The following is a 19,584-nucleotide window of genomic DNA, read 5'->3' on the forward strand; positions in this document are numbered from 1 at the left end:
TTGCCTCAGTTCCTCATCTATAAGATAAGTTAGAAAAGGAAATGACAAATCACACCATTATCTGTGCCAAGAAAGCTCCCAAAGTCAGATGACTGAGAAACAAATGTCTAACAACAATGGATCAGAGATATAAGATTTGATAAGTATCCTCCAGCAAAATGGACATTTGTTTTGCTTAACCTAAACATATTGGTTACAACATTGAGCTTCTCTATAGGGAGGGTATGTGGGAAGTGACTAGATACTGGGTAATGGTAGACACATAACAAAAAAGAGCATCAACTAGCAGCATTTTCCAAAAGGCTTTCCAAGTGGAGGCCACTGCTACATAAGAGACCTATCAGCAAAGCTTTGAGAAGCTCATCAGGAAGTGAGGGACACTTCTACTTGTTACTAAAAATATTCAGAGTTGGAGTTCCTTGAAAATGATCTTCCTCGTGATAGCACACACACAGGGGTCAATCTAGTCAGTCACCTGTGTGGTTATGGGAGCACGTTGAAACAATCAGTGATTTGAATTAGCGATCCAAATTCCAGCTAATCAACAGAGTTTATGATGACAAGAGGGCACTGTAAATCTGGAGAGGAGGGCTCAGTGTTAGTGGTGGAATATATTTATTGATAAGAAAGGAACAACTTTTAGCATTGTTCAGTGGGGGCAGTGAAGGGTCCCAACATCCTTGGCCCCAAAGCTAATATTTATTTTCTAAGGTGTTTTAACAAGGGTGAATGCAGCTTGATTCATCATCTGTCAAAGGAAGATGGTGAGTCAGTGAATGATTTCATTGATCCATGCTAGAGTTCAGTCTTTTACACCTCAATTGATTAGGCAATTAAGACTGTTAGGTAGGCAGAAAAGCATAATAGCAAAGAAAGATGAGGAGTGAACTTTTCAAGGGGTAAGTGTGATGGGTGGGCATGTATGCATATGTGTTTGCCAATGAATTTGAATTGTTTTCACATGCTAGAGAAATCTGAGAATTGTTTCTTCACTCAAATGGTTTTCGTATGTATCTATGCTTAGCTAGAGCAGGGATTCTGAGCTCCCTCATCTTCCCTACCCTTTCTGACTTCCATGAATTGCAGGTAGCCCTCCAGGACAAGCATTAAGTACTGCTGCTTTGGACCACAGCTTTTACCACCTTTGGGAAGTGGTAACCTGTACTTGCCAGGCATAGCACTAGAGAGTTTAAGTAGTTGTTACCCAGAGCCTCGTCAGGGTAAATCAGGGACACTTGGGGTTGTTTTATTAGCGTTTTAATAGCCTTTGGGCAAATAGGAAGTTGTATGCTGAGGCTTCGTTATTTTTTTTTCCGAGGCAAGTGATTTCATTGACATGGGGAACAGTGATGAAACCCTCCACCAACAGAGATGAGTAACTGTTCTGCATTTTCCTTTTAGAGAATTGCCCAGGTCAAATAGCCAATATATGTCAGAGATAGTATTTGAACCTTGGTCTTCTTGAATAAGAGGCTGGGTCTCCAACTATTGTGCCAAGTTATTTCTCACACTGAAGATATCATCCTCAGTTTTATCATCTGTCAGAAGTCCTTACTCAGGGACAGTATGCTTTTTTTTTTTCTTCTCCTAGAGAAAGAGCACTGAATTAGAGCTCAGGAAACTTGACCTCTAATCTCTTTTTCTGTCACTGTCTTGTTGTATGGGTCTCAGTTTCCTTATCTGTAAAACAAGGGAGTTGAATTGAATGATTTTTAAAGGTAAATTCCAAAAAAAAATAGGTAGAACATCAGGGTGGGGAGTGATACTTTAATCCTTTTGACTTTTAATATTGTTCAGTGTTGTTGGTTCTTCTCTAGACCAAGGTTTTAGCTGCTCTTCAAAGAGAAGAATGAGGCATTCCATCCTGAAAGGAGAAATAGTGACCCCAAAACCTGGATGAAATTGTTATGCAGAGGCAGGTAAGCTATAAAATAAAGAAATTAAGCCTGAAGGGGAGAGAATCCTTGATTTGGGGCATTATTGCTAGAAGAGCTCTAATCATCATCCAGATCATTCCTTAGCTGCCTGGAAATGTGTTGACCCCCCTTTGCTCTTATCTAGAGAGCTCAGGACCAGTTACATGCTGACAATGCTACACCAAGGAGCAGTCGGCCTCATGAGCAGAGGACAGGACAGCCAATGAAAATCTCAGCAATGAAAAGTACAGAAGGGACTATAACAAGAGTATACCATCCTAACAGTAACTTTGAGTTAGTAGAAAGAGGATAGTTGACTCAATGAGCCAACTCATGAGCTCATGACAATAGATGGTTAGCCACAATATGAGAGAAACTTTACCCATAGGGCTAGGATACTGTAACTTATTTGTTATATTCTTTTTATTAAGAAAACTCTCTTCTGATGCACTGCAGCCAGCATGCCTGAATGAGGGAGAGCAAGTACCAATACAGTGGGCTAGCCAAGGGAGAGATTTCCCAGGTTTTTGGTGGGAGCTCTTGCCCTCAGAATGTGACACCTTTCTACAGTAAAACAGAACTTTCCTGCTTTGGGCATCTCTTGACTGAAGACTTAGCTATGTAAAACTTACTTATGCAAAGGAAAGGCCATCTATTTCCATCCTGATATTTCAATGACAGTTTAGTAATTCTCATTCACCAAACTGTGAATTTGGTCATAGGAGGGCTTTTGTTTATTTTTTCAGCAACTCAAACTAGGAAAAGAAGGTTGTTAGTACTCCATTCTAAACATGCATCTGTCTTGCCTACTGCTAGTGCTGCATTTGTATCTTCAGAAATGAATGGTTCTCTTATATTGTCCCCAGTGGGTTCAGGTAGTCACAGTAAGATGTATTCAGTAACCATTATAAGGCGTTTCTCTCATTAAGTTGCTATCAAAATGAATGATGATGGAAAAGCAGTGAATTTTTTAATCTATCCTGATTTGAAAGATCTCCCAGAAAGGAGATTCTACAGCCTCATCTTATAAATGATCATAATGCTAAATGACTCATTCTATTGGCTCTCATAATCCTATCTAACAACTAACATAGTAACAGCTGAACATTCATCCATCTCTGAATGTCTTATCTCTTACAGAAAACTTTTCTAAACCCTTACTTTCTGCCTTAGTAACAATTCCAAGGCAGAGGCAAAGGTGGGGCAAATGGGGTTAAGTGACTTGCCCAGGACCATATAGCTAGGAACTGTCTGAGGTCACATTTGAACCCAGGCCTGGCGTTCTATGCATTGTGCCACTTAGCTTACAGGAATCCCATCCACCTACTTCTTTGCTGTTTTGTATTATGGCAATATTACTCTCTTTTGTTTCTCACATCTATAAAGTAAAAGGGCATTTAGATTCCTCCCTCTTCTAGCTTCTCAGAACAATCATATTTATTATTAGCTCAACCACCTCAGTATCCTAAGAATCGTTATCTTAGCTGCTGCTACAGAAAACTTAATTTTTTTGTGAAAAAGAAACATAGATGTTCACTTCTCTAGTAGGAATTTCTCTGATAGACTTCTCTAGAAAAAGGTTTTTGGCTTTAGAATGGATAACTACTTCATGTTCTCCAGATATTAGTAGATTTTATCTCCCATACATGTAGTTACTGATAGAGCGTGGCAGCATTTTGGGAGACATTGTTGAGGATCTGCGGGTCGAATATAACCTTGTGATTTGCTTTGTAAGTCATATCACTTCCCCATTGTATGGCTACCTCTATCCACAATATGGCTACTGAGGAATATGGCAGATCAATGGTGAGTGAAAAATGCAAACCAACTCCATGGAGTCGAGCAAAGAATCTGGCTCCTAAATTTTGTATACTTTGAGGGATCTCTAGAACTAGCAAATGTGGAGCAGGCTTCTCTGTGAGCCACCAGTTCAAATATATAATTGGGTTTGCCAGAAAACATATCATTAGATAAATAGGATTTAAGAGTTACGTAAGGTCTCAGCTGTGCCAGTGTCTGAGAAGCTGAATGAAACTTTGTAACTACAGCACTGTGTCTGGAAAGCACCGAAATGGATATGTGTGTTTTGGGCAAGTAAGAGGCAATTACTAGGAATTATGGAGTGTAGTTGGCATTCCATGAGAGTTAGACTGCAGAGTCCTACCCAGAGGGCTGTGCAGTGGAATAAAATAATGTCCATGGCACTTTGGAAAAGAGGGAGCCTGTCAGAACAAATGTGTTAGCAGGAAAAGATTTAGGAAATCCTACTTTGTTGCTATATTTTACACAAAACAATGTGGCAGTCTCATAATTCATATTAATTTGAACCCTTCAATAGGCTTAGGAGAAAGCCTCAGGATTTTATGGGACTGTATAGAGGATATACAATGAATTACTCTAGAAGGGAAGCCAAGGCTAAGTGCCTTTCGGAGGAGATGGCTAGCTAGAAAAGCCTGTGCTGCCAGTGTTCCTTCTTCTAAGATCTTAAAACTATTGCTCATTTCTCTAGGGAGGTCCTCTCCTGGGACAAAAAAAAATAAGCTGAAACTAAATTATAAAAATTATGTTTTCTTACTTGGAAATAAATCCAAATCTTATAGGAACCAAGAAAATCTGCTGGTTTGGGAATCTAGAAATGTGGGTTCTCCTGGTTCTGATGACAGTAACTAAATGGCTTGACTTTGGATAATATCTTCATCTTTCTGAGCTCATGTTTTAACCAATGTAAAATGAATAGATTTGCTTTGTTTTGATTTCTAAGTAATTCCAAGTGCTACCATTGTGATTTTGTAAGTCTATAAAGAATTGCCTCTTCTATTTTCCACAAAATGGAAACAAACAAACCAAATACTTAGGGAAGTACTGGACATTCCCATTTCCTTCAAGAAAATTTATGAAATATATAACCATTTACTGACTTCCTCAATTTCAATATTTGCCTGACAGGCAGCATGGTGTAGTGTTCAAATGTTAGAGGACTTAAATGAGTTCCTGATCTCAGTTCAGTGGCACTGGGCACATAACCTAAATTTTCATAAAGTTTCCATTTTCTCATTTTTAGAAAGGGGACAAGAATACTTATAATATTTACCTCATAGGCTTTTCATAGGGGAAAACTTCAGAAACAAAAGTCTAGTCTCTTAACTGCTAAATCCATTGTTTTGTTTTGTTTTGTTTTTTTTTATCTCTCAAGCTTTTGCTATGCTTTTTGGAAATTCTCTCTTTCACTCTTGGGTTTTTGTGACCCTCTCAGCTTCCTGGATCCTCAGTGTCTTCTCATGAAGTATAAAACATCACCCAAAGCTTTGTGCTGGGCTCTCTAACTCTTATTCCTCTAAACACTTTCTCTTATGATTTCATCAATTCTCATGGGTTAACTCATCATTTCTATGCATAGACTTTCAAATTTATTTATATGGTCCAAATTTCTCCCCTGAATACCACCCTCACATCACTAACTGCCTGAATATTCCATAGAACCCTCAAATTCAACATGTCTAAAACAGAACTCATTCAGTTTTCTACCAAACTCATCCCTTAAAACATGTCCATTTCTGTCAACATTCTTCTAATCCACAAGTTCAGAACCTTGGAGACATATTTGGTGTGGCTTCCTTTTCCCTCAATAGCCATATTTAGATAATTATTTGCAAAATCTTGTTGATTCTACATTCATAACTTTTCTTATATCTTCTCTTTCTCTTCATTTACTTGATTCTACTCTAGTTTAGTTTATTATTTATCATCTGGATGACTGTAACATCTTCCTACTTAGTTTCCTGGTATTATCTCTCTTCTCTCTCTTATACTCCACAAAGTTACAGAACTTAAATTCCCAAGATGCATAACTGAGCATATCACCTAACTTACTAATTTTCAATGGCAATGGCATTCTGTTACCACTAGGAAAATAATAATATTAGTAATCACAATAAATCACCAACACATATATAGTACATTATAATTTGCAAAGTGCATTATATAAAAAACACAAAATTTCTCATTCTGGCATTTAAAGACCTAAGCAAACTGACTCATCCCCCTTTTTCTTCTTAATCTATATCACTTTCTCTTACATACCTACCCTTGAAGTCAAGCAGGTCTGCTAATGTTTCATTGAATACAACATTCCATTTATTTCCTCCTTTGCACAAGTAGGAGAAAATTTTAATCATGGTGGTGATGAGGTAGTAATAAGGAAAGGTCTGGTGAAGGAGGGTGCATCTGAGTTGTTCCTTAAAGGAAAGTAGGGATTCTGTGAGGTAGGGGATGGAGGACTACTCATGCAAAGCAAAGACTTTAAAATGGATTGTTGTTTATGGAGAATGTATGGCAGTCCGGATTGTCTGGAATGGAGGTTGTGTGAAGGGGAGTAATATGGAGAAATTGGAAAGGTGAGGGGATCTTCAACTGCCAAGATAAGTTTGTATTTTGTCCTAACAGCAAGAGGGAACTATTGAAGTTTTTCAGGCAGGGAAGAATACAGTGATATGATTAATGTTTTAGGAATAGTAATTCAGCAGCTGCATGGAGGATGGAAGGAAAGGGGAAAGAAAAGATGCAGAGACCAATTAGGAGACTACTTCAGTAGTCCAGAAGAGAAGAGATGAGTGCTTGAGGTTGTTTAAATGGTCAGAAGGGGATGAATGCAAAGGAATTTGTAGAGATAGGATTGACAAAATTTACCAACTGATTAGATTTAGGGATATAGAGAGAAGGAAGATCAGTCTATCAACAAGTGTTTAATAAGCACCTAATATGCTAACTTCAAGGTTGCAGACCTCAGTGACTAAAATATTAGTGCCATAATCTAAAGAGGGAAATATTTTAGGGCCTGGGCATTCAAGGAAACAGTTGTTTTAGACATGTTGAATCTTGAGGTCCCTAGCTTGCATATAGCTAGGTAGCATAATGAATTAAGTTTCAGACCTAGAGTCAGGAAGTCTTAGCTTCTTGAGTTTCAATCTTGCTCAGACAGTTGTGTGACCTTAGGAAAGTCACTTAACTCCAATTCCTCAGTTTCCTCATCTCTAAAATGTGCTGGAGAAGGAAATGGCAAACAATTCCAGTATGCCAAGAAAACCCCAAATGGGATCACAAAGAGTCAGACATGACTGAAACAACTGAACAACAAACACAAAATGCTACATCCAAGTAGGATGTCCAATAGGTAGTTGGTGATGTGGGCATTATGCTCAGGAGAGCACAATTTAGAATTGGTTATGGAGTTTTAGGGGTCTAGTCTATAGAGTAGATAACTGAATTCATGGGAGCTGATGAGATGAAATAAAACAGAGAATAGAGAGAGAAGAGAAAAGGGTTCACAATAGAGTATTTGGAGATGCACACATTTAGTGGACAGAAAAGGAAGATGATCTAATAAGAAAGACTTGAGAAGGAGGACTCAGAAGGAGAACCAAGAGAGAAAGAACACTGGCACAGATATACAGGTCAAGGAGGGAACTAATGGTTTGAAAGCGGCAAAATTTTTTTTTAAGAGGATGAGGGCTGAGAAAAGACCATTACTTTAGCAGTTAAGAAATTGATGGTAAATTGACAAATGGTCAAAGGATATGAACAAGCAGTTTCAGATGAAGAAATCAAAGCTATTAATAATCATATAAAATGTTCTAAATAACTTTTGATCAGAGAAATGCAAATTAAAACAACTCTAAGGTACTACCTCACACATATCAGATTGATCAATATGATGGTAAAGGAAAGTGATTAATATTGGAGGGGATGTGGCAATATTGGGATAGTAATGCTTTGTTTATAGAGTTGTAAAATAATCCAAACATTCTAGAGAGCAATGTGGAACTATGCCCAAAAGGCTATCAAATTGTGCATACTCTTTGATCCTGTAATGCCATTATTGGATCCGAATCTCAAAAAAAAAAATGAAAGGCTTTACCTCTACAAAAATATTTATAGCAGCTATTTTTGTGGAGAAACTGAGGGATGTCCATCAATTGGGGAGTGACTGAACAAACTGTGGTACATGTTGGTGATGGAATGCTACTGTGCTATAAGAAATGATAAGCAAATGACGATGGTGAGACATCCTTTCAAACCTTATGGGATACAACCAAAGCAGTACTTAGAGGAAAATTCATATCCATGAGTGCATATATTAACAAATTAGGGAGGGCAGACATCAATGAATTGGAAATGCAAATCAAAAAACTTGAGAACAAACAAATTAAAAAACCCCAGAAGAAAACCAAACTAGAGATCCTAAAAATTAAGGGAGAAATTAATAAAATCGAAAGTGATAGAACTATTGAGCTAATAAACAAGACCAGAAGCTGGTACTTTGAAAAAACAAACAAAATAGACAAAGTACTGGTCAATCTAATTTAAAAAAGGAAAGAAGAAAGGCAAATTAACAGCATCAAGGATGAAAAGGGGGACCTCACCTCCAACAAAGAGGAAATTAAGGCAATCATTAAAAACTACTTTGCCCAACTATATGGCAATAAATATACCAACCTAGGTGATATGGATGAATATCTACAAAAATATAAATTGCCTAGACTAACAAAAGAAGAAATAGATTTCTTAAATAATCCCATATCAGAAACAGAAATCCAACAGGCCATCAAAGAACTCCCTAAGAAAAAATCCCCAGGGCCTGATGGATTCACCAGTGAATTCTATCAAACAGTCAAAGAACAACTAACCTCAATACTATACAAACTATTTGACATAATAAGCAAAGAGGGAGTTCTACCAAATTCCTTTTATGACACAAACATGGTACTAATTCCAAAGCCAGGCAGAGAAAGAAAATTATAGACCAATCTCCCTAATGAATATAGATGCAAAAATCTTAAATAGGATACTAGCAAAAAGTAGGATTTATACCAGGGATGCAGGGCTGGTTCAATATTAGGAAAACCATCCACATAATTGACCACATCAACATGCAAACCAACAAAAATCACATGATTATTTCAATAGATGCAGAAAAAGCCTTTGATAAAATACAACACCCATTCCTATTAAAAACACTAGAAAGCATAGGAATAGAAGGGTCATTCCTAAAAATAATAAACAGTATATATCTAAAACCATCAACTAATACCATCTGCAATGGGGATAAGCTAGATGCATTCCCATTAAGATCAGGAGTGAAACAAGGATGCCCATTATCACCTCTATTATTTGACATTGTACTAGAAACACTAGCAGTAGCAATTAGAGAAGAAAAAGAAATTGAAGGCATCAAAATAGGCAAGGAGGAGACCAAGTTATCACTCTTTGCGGATGACATGATGGTCTACTTAAAGAATCCTAGAGATTCAACCAAAAAGCTAATTGAAATAATCAAAAACTTTAGCAAAATTGCAGGATACAAAATAAACCCACATAAGTCATCAGCATTTCTATATATTTCCAACACATCTCAGCAGCAAAAATTAGAAAGAGAAACTCCATTCAAAATTACCTTAGACAAAATAAAATATTTAGGAATCTATCTCCCGAGACAAACACAGGAACTTTATGAACACAACTACAAAACACCCTCCACACAACTAAAACTAGACTTGAGCAATTGGAAAAACATTAACTGCTCATGGGTAGGACGAGCCAATATAATAAAAATGACCATCCTACCCAAACTCATCTATCTATTTAGTGCCATACCCATGGAACTTCCAAAATTTTTTTTTACTGATCTAGAAAAAACCATAACAAAGTTCATTTGGAAGAACAAAGGATCAAGGATATCCAGGGAAATAATGAAAAAAAAAATACAAAGGAAGGAGGCCTTGCAGTCCCAGATCTCAGACTATTTTATAAAGCAGCGGTCATCAAAACAATTTGGTACTGGCTAAGAGACAGAGAGGAGGATCAGTGGAATAGATTCGGCGTAAGTGACCTCAGAAAGACAGTCTATGACAAACTCAAAGATCCCAGCTTTTGGGACAAAAATCCACTATTTCATAAAAACTGCTGGGAAAATTGGAAGACAGTGTGGGGAAGATTAGGTTTAGATCAACACCTCACACCCTACACCACGATAAATTCAAAATGGGTGAATGACTTGAACATAAAGAAGGAAACTATAAGAAAATTAGGTGAACACAGAAGGGTATACATGTCAGACCTTTGGGAAGGGAGAGGCTTTAAAACCAAGCAAGACTTAGAAAGAGTCACAAAATGCAAAATAAATAATCTGGAATACATCAAATTAAAAAGTTTTTGTATAAGCAAAACCAATGTAACTAAAATCAGAAGGGAAGCAACAAATTGGGAAACAATCTTCATAAAAACCTCTGACAAGGGTTTAATTACTAAAATTTATAAAGAACTAAATCAATTGTACAAAAAATCAAGCCATTCTCCAATTGACAAATGGGCAAGGGACATGAACAGGCAGTTCTCAGCCAAAGAAATAAAAACTATTAATAAGCACATGAAAAAGTGTTCTACATCTCTTATAATCAGAGAGATGCAAATCAAAACAACCCTGAGGTATCACCTCACACCTAGCAGATTGGCTAACATGACAGCAAAGGAAAGTAATGAATGTTGGAGGGGATGTGGCAAAGTAGGGACATTAATTCATTGCTGGTGGAGTTGTAAATTGATCCAACCATTCTGGAGGGCAATTTGGAACTATGCTCAAAGGGTGATAAGAGACTGTCTGCCCTTTGATCCAGCTATAGCACTGCTGGGTTTGTACCCCAAAGAGACAATAAGTAAAAAGACATGAAAAGAATATTCATAGCTGCGCTCTTTGTGGTGGCCAAAAATTGGAAAATGAGGGGATGCCCCTCAATTGGGGAATGGCTGAACAAATTGTGGTATATGTTGGTGACGGAATACTATTGTGCTAAAGGGAAAAATAAAGTAGAGGAATTCCATGGAGACTGGAATGACCTCCAAGAAGTGATGCAGAGCGAAAGTAGCAGAACCAGGAAAACATTATACACAGAGACTGATACACGATGGTACAACTGAAGGTAATGGACTTCTCCATTAGTGTCAATACACTGTCCTTGAACAATCTGCAGGGATCTAAAAAACACTATCCACAAGCAGAGGATAAACTATGGGAGTAAAAACACCAAGGAAAAGCAACTGCTTGACTACAGGGGGGAAGGGGATATGACTGAGGAGAGACTCTAATTGAACACTCTAATGCAAATACCAATAATATGGAAATGGGCTCAAACCAAGAACACATGTGATACCCAGTGGAATTGTGTGTCAGCTATGGGAGAGGTGGTGGGAGAGGAAAAGAAAATGATCTTTGTTTCCAATGAATAATGTTTGGAAATGACCAAATAAAATAATGTTTAAAGTAAAAAAAAATGATAAGCAAGATGATTTCAGAAAAAGCTGGAAAGATCTTCTTGAACTGATGCAGAGTGAAATAAGCAGAACCAGGAGAACATTGTACATAGTAACAGCAATTTTATAAAATGAGAAAACTTGGCTATTCTCAGAAATAACATGAACTGGGACAATCCTCAAAGACTTATGACTGGTAATGCTATCAACCTCCAAATAAAGAACTGTTAGAGTCAGATGGATGTGGATCAGAGTATTCTTTCTTTACATAAGTGTATTTATGGTTTTGGTTATATATGAGTGTGCTCTTACAACAATGATCATTATAGAAGTCTATTTTGCATGATAATAAAAAAAGAAATTGGTAACTTGAGATAGCAGTTTAAATTCAATAGTAAAGTTGGAAGACAAAGTAGAAAGAGCTAAAATACATTATTGTTGTTGTTCTTTGTACTCAAAGTGGGCCAAAATGGCATTACTACATCATGTTCAATGTCAAAAATGAGTGAGATATGAAAAGAAGTGGAGAAAGCTAGTGTAAATAAACATTATTAGGAAATTTATCGTGCAAAGGAAGAAAGATATAGGATCATTGCTTAAGTGAACAGAAGGGCAAGTAAAGGTTATTTCAGTAAGAGGAACCTAGTCATGTTTATAGGTATACAGAGATATTGAAGAAAAGAGAAAGAGAAAGAATGAGTAAGGTAGAAGATGGCCTTCTAGCTCAAAGGAGACTGGAACAATTGAAAAGTGAATAGAGATAAAAAGGGTTTTAAGGTAATATAGCAGGGGAGCCAACAGATCTCATACTTATTTGTAAAGTAGGAGACAAGTCTGAAAGGAAAGAAAGAATAAGTATGTAAAAGATCTGAAGAGAGAGAGGAGAGGGTTTAAACTAGCTTGTATGGAGATTATAACTGCCAAACAAAGAATAAGTAATAAAAGAATTACCAGGTAGCAGTGAGGGCCCAATTGAAATTAAATAATATAAATTTATATTGAACGCATGGTTAAGACTTGATCCAATAGCATTCAGCAGTGTGTGAATAGGAATAGGGAAAGGCAAATTTATTCTGGGCTCAGTTGCAAAAGAGATATAGAGAGATTAAGCAACTAGTCCTATTCCATTGTTCCATACACATCCATAGTTCCAATAGTTCCATAGACCAAGTAAGTATCAGAGATGGGGAAAATAAACAAGATTTTTCCAGATTTGGGGTAATCTCATTTTCCTATAAAATGATGAGGCTTATGCCAGATAATGAAAAATATTCACTAAACAAGTAAATTCCAGGATTCTTTTCACTATATCACATAGCTTCTTCAGATTAAAATAGAATAATCATTTGCCCATTTCTCTTGCCATGAAGGCCAGACTTCTTTCTTATATTGAGATTAACTCTACCCACTAATAATTTCCATCCACTAGATTTAGCTTCCACATGGAGATATCCATAAATATTTGAAGACAATTATCATGCAAGTATTCCAGCAATTCTGGTATGGCATGGTTTTTTAGTCTCTTCTTCATCTCCCTCTAACAACAGGGAACCTCGAATTGATTACAATGTTCCAAATGTCATCTGAATTATCTTGGAGAGGACTAGAAGAGGAGACAGCAGATCTCTCCTCTCCCTTACCTTAAATGCTATAATTCTGTTATTGAACTGTAGGGAAATTTGACCCTCCTCCCTTTTTTCAGCTGCTTGCACTGATGCCTCATATAGGCATGCAATTTATTCAAGCTCCAACTCAATTCCATAAGAATTGCTTTTTAGACATGTCTTAATCTATATGTCTGTATCTTTTCATTATTAATTTTTAGCTTACTGGCTTCAATTCCAACTTATCAAGGTAATTTAGGAATTTTAATTCTATCATTTGGCATATTAGTCACCCTTTCCTGCTTCGTGTTGTCCACAAATTTGAAAACATTCATACCCTTATCTGTGTCATTGATAAAAATATTGAAAAGAGACTAGGACCAACAACAGAGCAGGAGAGTCCTGCATTAGAAACATGTTCTATATATTGTAATTGATCCTTTCATCCAGCAAACTCTAAGTTTAGTAATTTTCTTTTATTGTACATTTAGCGTGCATTGAATTTTGGCCTATGTTTGTTTTTAAAGTGAATTCTCTTTTGCACCAAGTTAAGGCTATTTTTTTGGGAAAAAAAAGTTGATACAAATCCAAATGAGATTATGAGCTCCTTAAGGGAAGAGACTTTTGTTTTTGTATTCCCAGAGTTTAACATAGTGCCTGATATACAGTGAGTGCTTAATAAATACTTGTTGACTTGCTTTGAAGTTGCTATTAGCTGATCAAATTGCATATACAAGTTGTTGGTTTAGGAAGTCTATGAAAATATTCATTTTAAATCAGATGGTGACCTTGATGGGGAAGGCATTTATACAGAGTTTGATGAGTTCCAAAATGGATTATTTTGTTGCACAGATGCTCATATTCCTTAGAAAAACTAACCAAACATTCTACCTGTCTGGTTAATAACTAAATGAACACCTAGTCTGTTTCAAAGAGGACTCTTTTTATGTTGAAGTTTTTGGAAATATTTTCTATTGTGGCAATAAAGATTTTCAAGGTAATTCCATGGAGTAAGACACTGGTCAAACCAAGAGGAATGGGTTTAATGTTGGTTTAAAGAACACTTTATAAGATTTATGGGTGAGAGAAGGTCATTTACTTTTGCTTTTGAGTCAAAAACCTTACTAGCATTTCATGCCAAAGAGCATTTACTAAAGTGCTCTTTGGCATACAAAATATTTGACTTCAGAGAGTTTTTTTTTGTTATGGGCTGAACATAGGTGGGCAGATAAGTAATACAAAATATGTACATAACATATGCAAAACAATTTTGGAGAGGGAACAATAACAACTGGAGGAATCAAGAAAGGTCTCTTAAAAGAGTTGGTGCTTGAGGATTGAAAGGTGGGAAGGGTTTCAAGAGAAGAAGACCATGCCGGTTAGAGGATAGTTCCCATTTGGAGAGGGGAAAGATACTCTAAACATACTCAACAGTTTTCAGAAATTCAAGTGGAGGGTAGGAGAGATGCAGTTTGGTTCTGTTTTCCATTGGGTCAAGTTATTTCAACATATCCTAATGTTTAATCTGAGAACTTAGAGAGCATAATATACTTTCCAAGGTACTTTGTGTAATTTCCTAAACCAACATCAATGATTTCTTTTCTCTAGGACAGAATCAAAAATACCTTTGGTGAGAAAAATGGACCCACTTTGTATTTCCATGAATCATTTGGGAGAAATTAAATGTTCTCAATGCTGTCCCTTTAGCTCCTAAAATTATATGCACTTTTGTTTTTATCATTCACTAAGACATGGGAAATATCAACAGGGCAAGAGAAATACTCCTTTTCCTGTGCTCATTTAAAATGAAAAACAGCTCCTTATAAATAAAAACCAGGAACCAATGCATTCTTCAGGATGTGTTTTCCATTTTAGTTTCAACCAAACAAAGAAAATAATAGAACACATGCAAACTTTCTATCGTGGATAGAAGGAAGAGCTGACAAAATTTTTTCTCTGACTTGGGTCTTTAAAGACAGAAATTCCATTTAAAAAATCAAATTCATTGCTGGTCTCTTCACAGAGAAGAACAAGAATAATACCAGGGGAGAAATAAAGACATACCGTGTCACGTTGCCTGGTATCTTTCCCTGATCTTATCAAGAAGTAGTTCCACGTCAGTAGCAACAACAAAACCAGGGGTATCATGTAGAGCTCAAAGTTCCACACCACAAAGAGGAAGAGCTAGTGGAGACAGAAGGGAGAAAAAGAGATGAGTCAACTTTGAATGGTATTCAAGGGATTCTCTTATTTACTGTCCACTTCCAAAACAAAAACTCAGATGTTTTAGAATGGGAGGGTTTATCTAGAAAACAAAGGCATGAAGACTCCCATAAGTATTTTCTGAAAGCAGAGCAAACCCCTGTAAAGCCATTGTTTGAAGGCTGTACTAGGTTTTACTTAGCTCAATTTCTCTAAAGGAAAAAAAAAGGCGGGTGCCATTACACTGTCAAAAAGGAGCTCTTAATTTGTCTTATTTAATAAAAGTGTTGTTAAATTGGACAAAATAAAGTAAAAATGAAAAGGACCCCAAGATGAATTTTGCTGCACAAAGATAACTCTATTTTTTTTTCTTTTTTGGTGATAAAGAACGAAGGGCAGCTAGCTGACTTCATAGATGGAGAACCAGGCCTGGAGACAGGAGGTTCTGGGTTCAAATTTTACCCCAGCTATTTCCTAGCTGTGTGACCCTAGGCAAGTCATTTAACTCCCATTGCCTAGCCCTTACTACTTTTCTTGGAACCAGTTTGCAGTATTCATTCTAAGATAGAAGGTAAAGGTTAAAAAAAAAAAGAAAAAGGAAAAAAATATAGGAGCATCTAGGTGGCTCAGTAGAGACAGACCCAGTCTTAAGACACAAGAGTTCAAATCTGGTCTCAGACACTTCCTAGCTGTGTGACCCAAGGCAAGTCACTTAATCTACCCTTATTGCTTTTCTACCTTGGAACTGATATTTAGTATCTATTCTAAGACTGACGGTAAGGGTTAACAACAACAACAAAAAAGAATAAATCACCATTTACTATCCAGGTCTTTAATCTCACTTAGATAAAACAATGTGAAAAATCACAAGATGAGAATGGAATGATGAAGCCTACACAAGAATATTGAAAAGAGTTCACCTCTCAGAATATAAGAAATGCCAGTAATGCTTCATAAAAGTGGAATAAGATCTTCATTAACATAACATTGGCATAAATTCAGTCAGCCATAAATCAAAATGAAAGTAACTGGATCATAGGAAGTGAGAAAAGTTCTATTAGAATATTTTGAAAGAATTCTTTTTAAAAAATAAAATAATCCCACATATTTCTGGACTTTGTATATCTGTGAAAGGCAATTATTGCAATGTCTGTATATAAATTGATTTGATATTATATAACTTTGAGGATGATCAGGTTATCAACTAATAAAATGAGACAAAAGTGGTAAAATGGTTGGAGCACTGAATTTCCAATCAGAATGACCTGTGTTTGAAGCCTGATTCAGACATTTACTAGAGTTTAACCTTGGTTAATATGAGTTTCTTCATCTCTAATGGTGATAAAGGCACTACCTAACACAGGCTTATTGTGAGGATAAAACAAATAATATGATAAAAATGTTTTGGGAGCCATTAATGTATTATATAAAGCCAGCTATTATTATTATTATTATTTTAATAATTATTATTATATTGGGTATGGAATTCTACATCTCTATCTACATTCTCAGAAAGGCATTCAAAATATCCCAGTCACATCCTTAAGTTAAGATCATTATAGATGACTAATTTTCCAACCCAACCACTAAGAATTAAATAAATATTTAATATATAACTAATCTATATACTTATATATATTCCTTACATATTTTTCATCAGATTCCAATAACTTATACATTACCTATATTTGGACCTCTAGGTCAACTAGACATTTTTACAGTTTATTGCTTAAAGGGGTTAGCAACAGTCAACTTTTGCCTCTGAAAATCCATAGGAACATTATTTCCTAAGCTAAAGGCAAATGAAAATATCACCAGCATTTTTGTGAATCCCTTATTTTTAAAAAGAAATGTTTGAATCTTTCATTCAGTAGAGGGACAGCTAGGTGGCCCAGTGCATAGACACATCTTACTGATTTTAGATCTGACCTTAGACACTTATTAGTTGTGTGATCTTGGGTAAATCACTTAATCCTGCTGGCCTCAGTTTCCTTATCTGTAAAATGATCTGGAGAAGGAAATGACAAACCACTCCAGGATCTTTGTCAAGAAAACCCCAAATGGAGTCACAAAGAGTCAGAGAGAACTTAAAACAACTTAACTATCATACAGTACATCTTTCACCAAATAATTTTAAATCTTTCACTAAGAAGATAATAGATCAATATAACTCATCCAAAGAAATAAATTCAAAGATAGAACAATATTACAACCATAATCAATGCTCTAAGTAAAGCAATTTTAATATAATAAATACCTCTGCCCCTCCCTCCCTCTTTCCCTCTCTCTTCTCCCTCCCTCTCTCTCTCTTCCCTACCTCCCTCCCCCCCCCATCTGCTCCCCTTCCTACCCATTTTATTGGCTCTTTATTATTTATAGTCTATTCCACTATTCTACTTTCCTAGGTGGCTTGTGTGATTATTGTTTTATAATATGGTTTGAGATCTATGTTTCCCCTTTCCCTTTTTATTACTTCCCATGAAATGCTTACCCTCTGTTCTTGTTCAGTACGTGGCAAAGAGATTAGCCTACCATTTCCTTCTCCAGCTCATTTTACAGATGAGGAAACTGAGACAAATAGGGTCAAGTGACTTGTCTGGGGTCTCACAATTAGTCTGAGGCTGATTTAGAACTTAGGAAAATGAATCTTCCTGACCCCTGGACCAGAACTCTATCTACTGCACTACCTAGAGAATATGAATAATAGTAATTTTATAAAGTAATTTCTTAAAGTTTTTAAAAAAACCTATAGAGGTCATCCATTCTATCTATCTATCTATCTATCTATCTATCTATCTATCTATCTATCTATCTATCTATCTATCTTTGATAGCTTCTGTAAGTGATTGGATAAATACTATAAAGAGAGGCACCTAGGAGGCTTTATCTGAAACCAGAAAGACCTTCTTTGTTTGCCTCAGTTTTCTTTACTGTAAAATGGATTGGATAATAAAAAATTGAATAAAAAATTGGATAACAGCCTACCTACCAGAGTTGTTATGAGGATCATATGAAACAGAATTTTAAAGCATTTAGCATATCATCTGGCACATAATTGGGTGTTATATCAATGCTTATTTACAAAGAGACAATAAATTGGACAACAATTTCAACAGGAGGAGAAGAATATTTCCTTGAGGAAAATGCAAAGTTTTTGTTTTGTTAAGTGAACCCTAGCTTCTCATTGAAACAATTACATTACTAAGATTTTACTGCTGATATTATATAGCTGCAAGCCATGGAACACTATCACCTCCAAAGAACTAAAAGTAATGACTACCCAAAATTAGATTCTTGGTTTGAATAGGGAACATAACATAACAAACAAGGAATTAGTAAGGAGGAGTGCCAATAATGATTCCACCAAAGAAATGTGTGATTACAAAAGAAGATATAATGGTCACCCAGTGAAAACAGATCATAATTAATATATAGCTCCATGTTTCATTGACAACATCAAAATATTAGAACAGAAGGAGGACTACTAGCATACTAGGGGCTTTATGGAAAGCTTATGGAAAAACATGGATGAGAATTTCATGGGATTGGCAGTCATGAACAAAATCTATATTATTGGAGGAAATATCCAGTGGAATGAGATCACACATCCATTTAAGTATTTTTATACTTGATTATTTATTAATGACAATGGCATATTATTATCCTTCTCTTCATTGGCTCTTCCAGGTTTGAGTATTAAAAGTCATCTTTAAGTCATAGAGATAACAAAATCTAATTGCATTGAGCACACTACAGTAAAATTGTTAAACCAGGTTGAGGGAACCAGATAGGTCTCAAACTCATTGGTGAATTAAGGGGATGTCTATCTACCCCAAGCATGTAAAGAATTCCCCTGATGGAATGCGTAAATGAGAACAATTTTGTCCAATTGCCAGGAAAGTGGCTGAAGCAGACTCTGTGAAGTGCCTAAAGTTCAGTCAGTCATTGAAGAAACCAGGGTCATCTACTGTATCCTAGGCCATTGGCAATCATCTTGACTTTTGTCTTGTCACTGGGATTTGAAGATTTAGGAAGACAGAGTGAGGCAAATGACTTTGTGCAACTCTCCTTCACTTAAATTCAATTTTCACATGAGTCAAGACATCAATCACTCTGTAATATGATTAAAAAAAATGAAGAATAAAGAGTAACAACAGTCATCCTCCCACTGAGAAAGGTAAACAGTTTAACATTATTGAATCCTTCATGATTTCTCTTTCCTTTGTACCTTTTTATGCTTCACTTTGATTCTGGTATTTGAAAGTCACATGTTCTATTCTGCTTTGTTCTTTTCATCAGGAATGCTTGAAAATTTTTTATTCCATTAATTATCTATTTTTCCCCTTAACAGATTATACCCAATTTTGCTGGGTAAATCTATTCTTGGTTGTAATTTCAGATGTTTTGGTTTCTGGAATATCACATTTCAAGCCTTCTACTCCTTTAATGTGGTAACTGTAAATCTGTTGTAATGCTTACTATTACTCCATATGATATTAATAGTTCCTTTTTTCTGCTTGAAGTATTTTCTCTTTTACTTGAGTGTTCTGGAATTTTGC

At 36.0% G+C, this 19,584-nt stretch overlaps 1 protein-coding gene across 11 annotated transcripts in view; it reads right to left on the minus strand.

Moving 5' to 3' along the window:
- The window catches only part of MCTP1 (multiple C2 and transmembrane domain containing 1), a 774,261-nt gene that overhangs the window by 128,040 nt on the left and 626,637 nt on the right, over positions 1–19,584 (minus strand). For 10 of the 11 annotated variants that reach the window (XM_056820811.1, XM_056820808.1, XM_056820809.1 and 7 more), the window contains one exon: positions 14,888–15,007. The exons of the other annotated variant lie outside the window; for it this stretch is intronic. In XM_056820811.1, coding sequence (XP_056676789.1) covers positions 14,888–15,007 — 120 coding nt within the window. The remainder of the gene's footprint in view (positions 1–14,887; positions 15,008–19,584) is intronic. 11 annotated transcript variants of the gene reach the window in all.

Source organism: Monodelphis domestica, chromosome 3, assembly GCF_027887165.1.
Source record: "Monodelphis domestica isolate mMonDom1 chromosome 3, mMonDom1.pri, whole genome shotgun sequence".
Lineage (NCBI taxonomy): Eukaryota > Metazoa > Chordata > Mammalia > Didelphimorphia > Didelphidae > Monodelphis > Monodelphis domestica.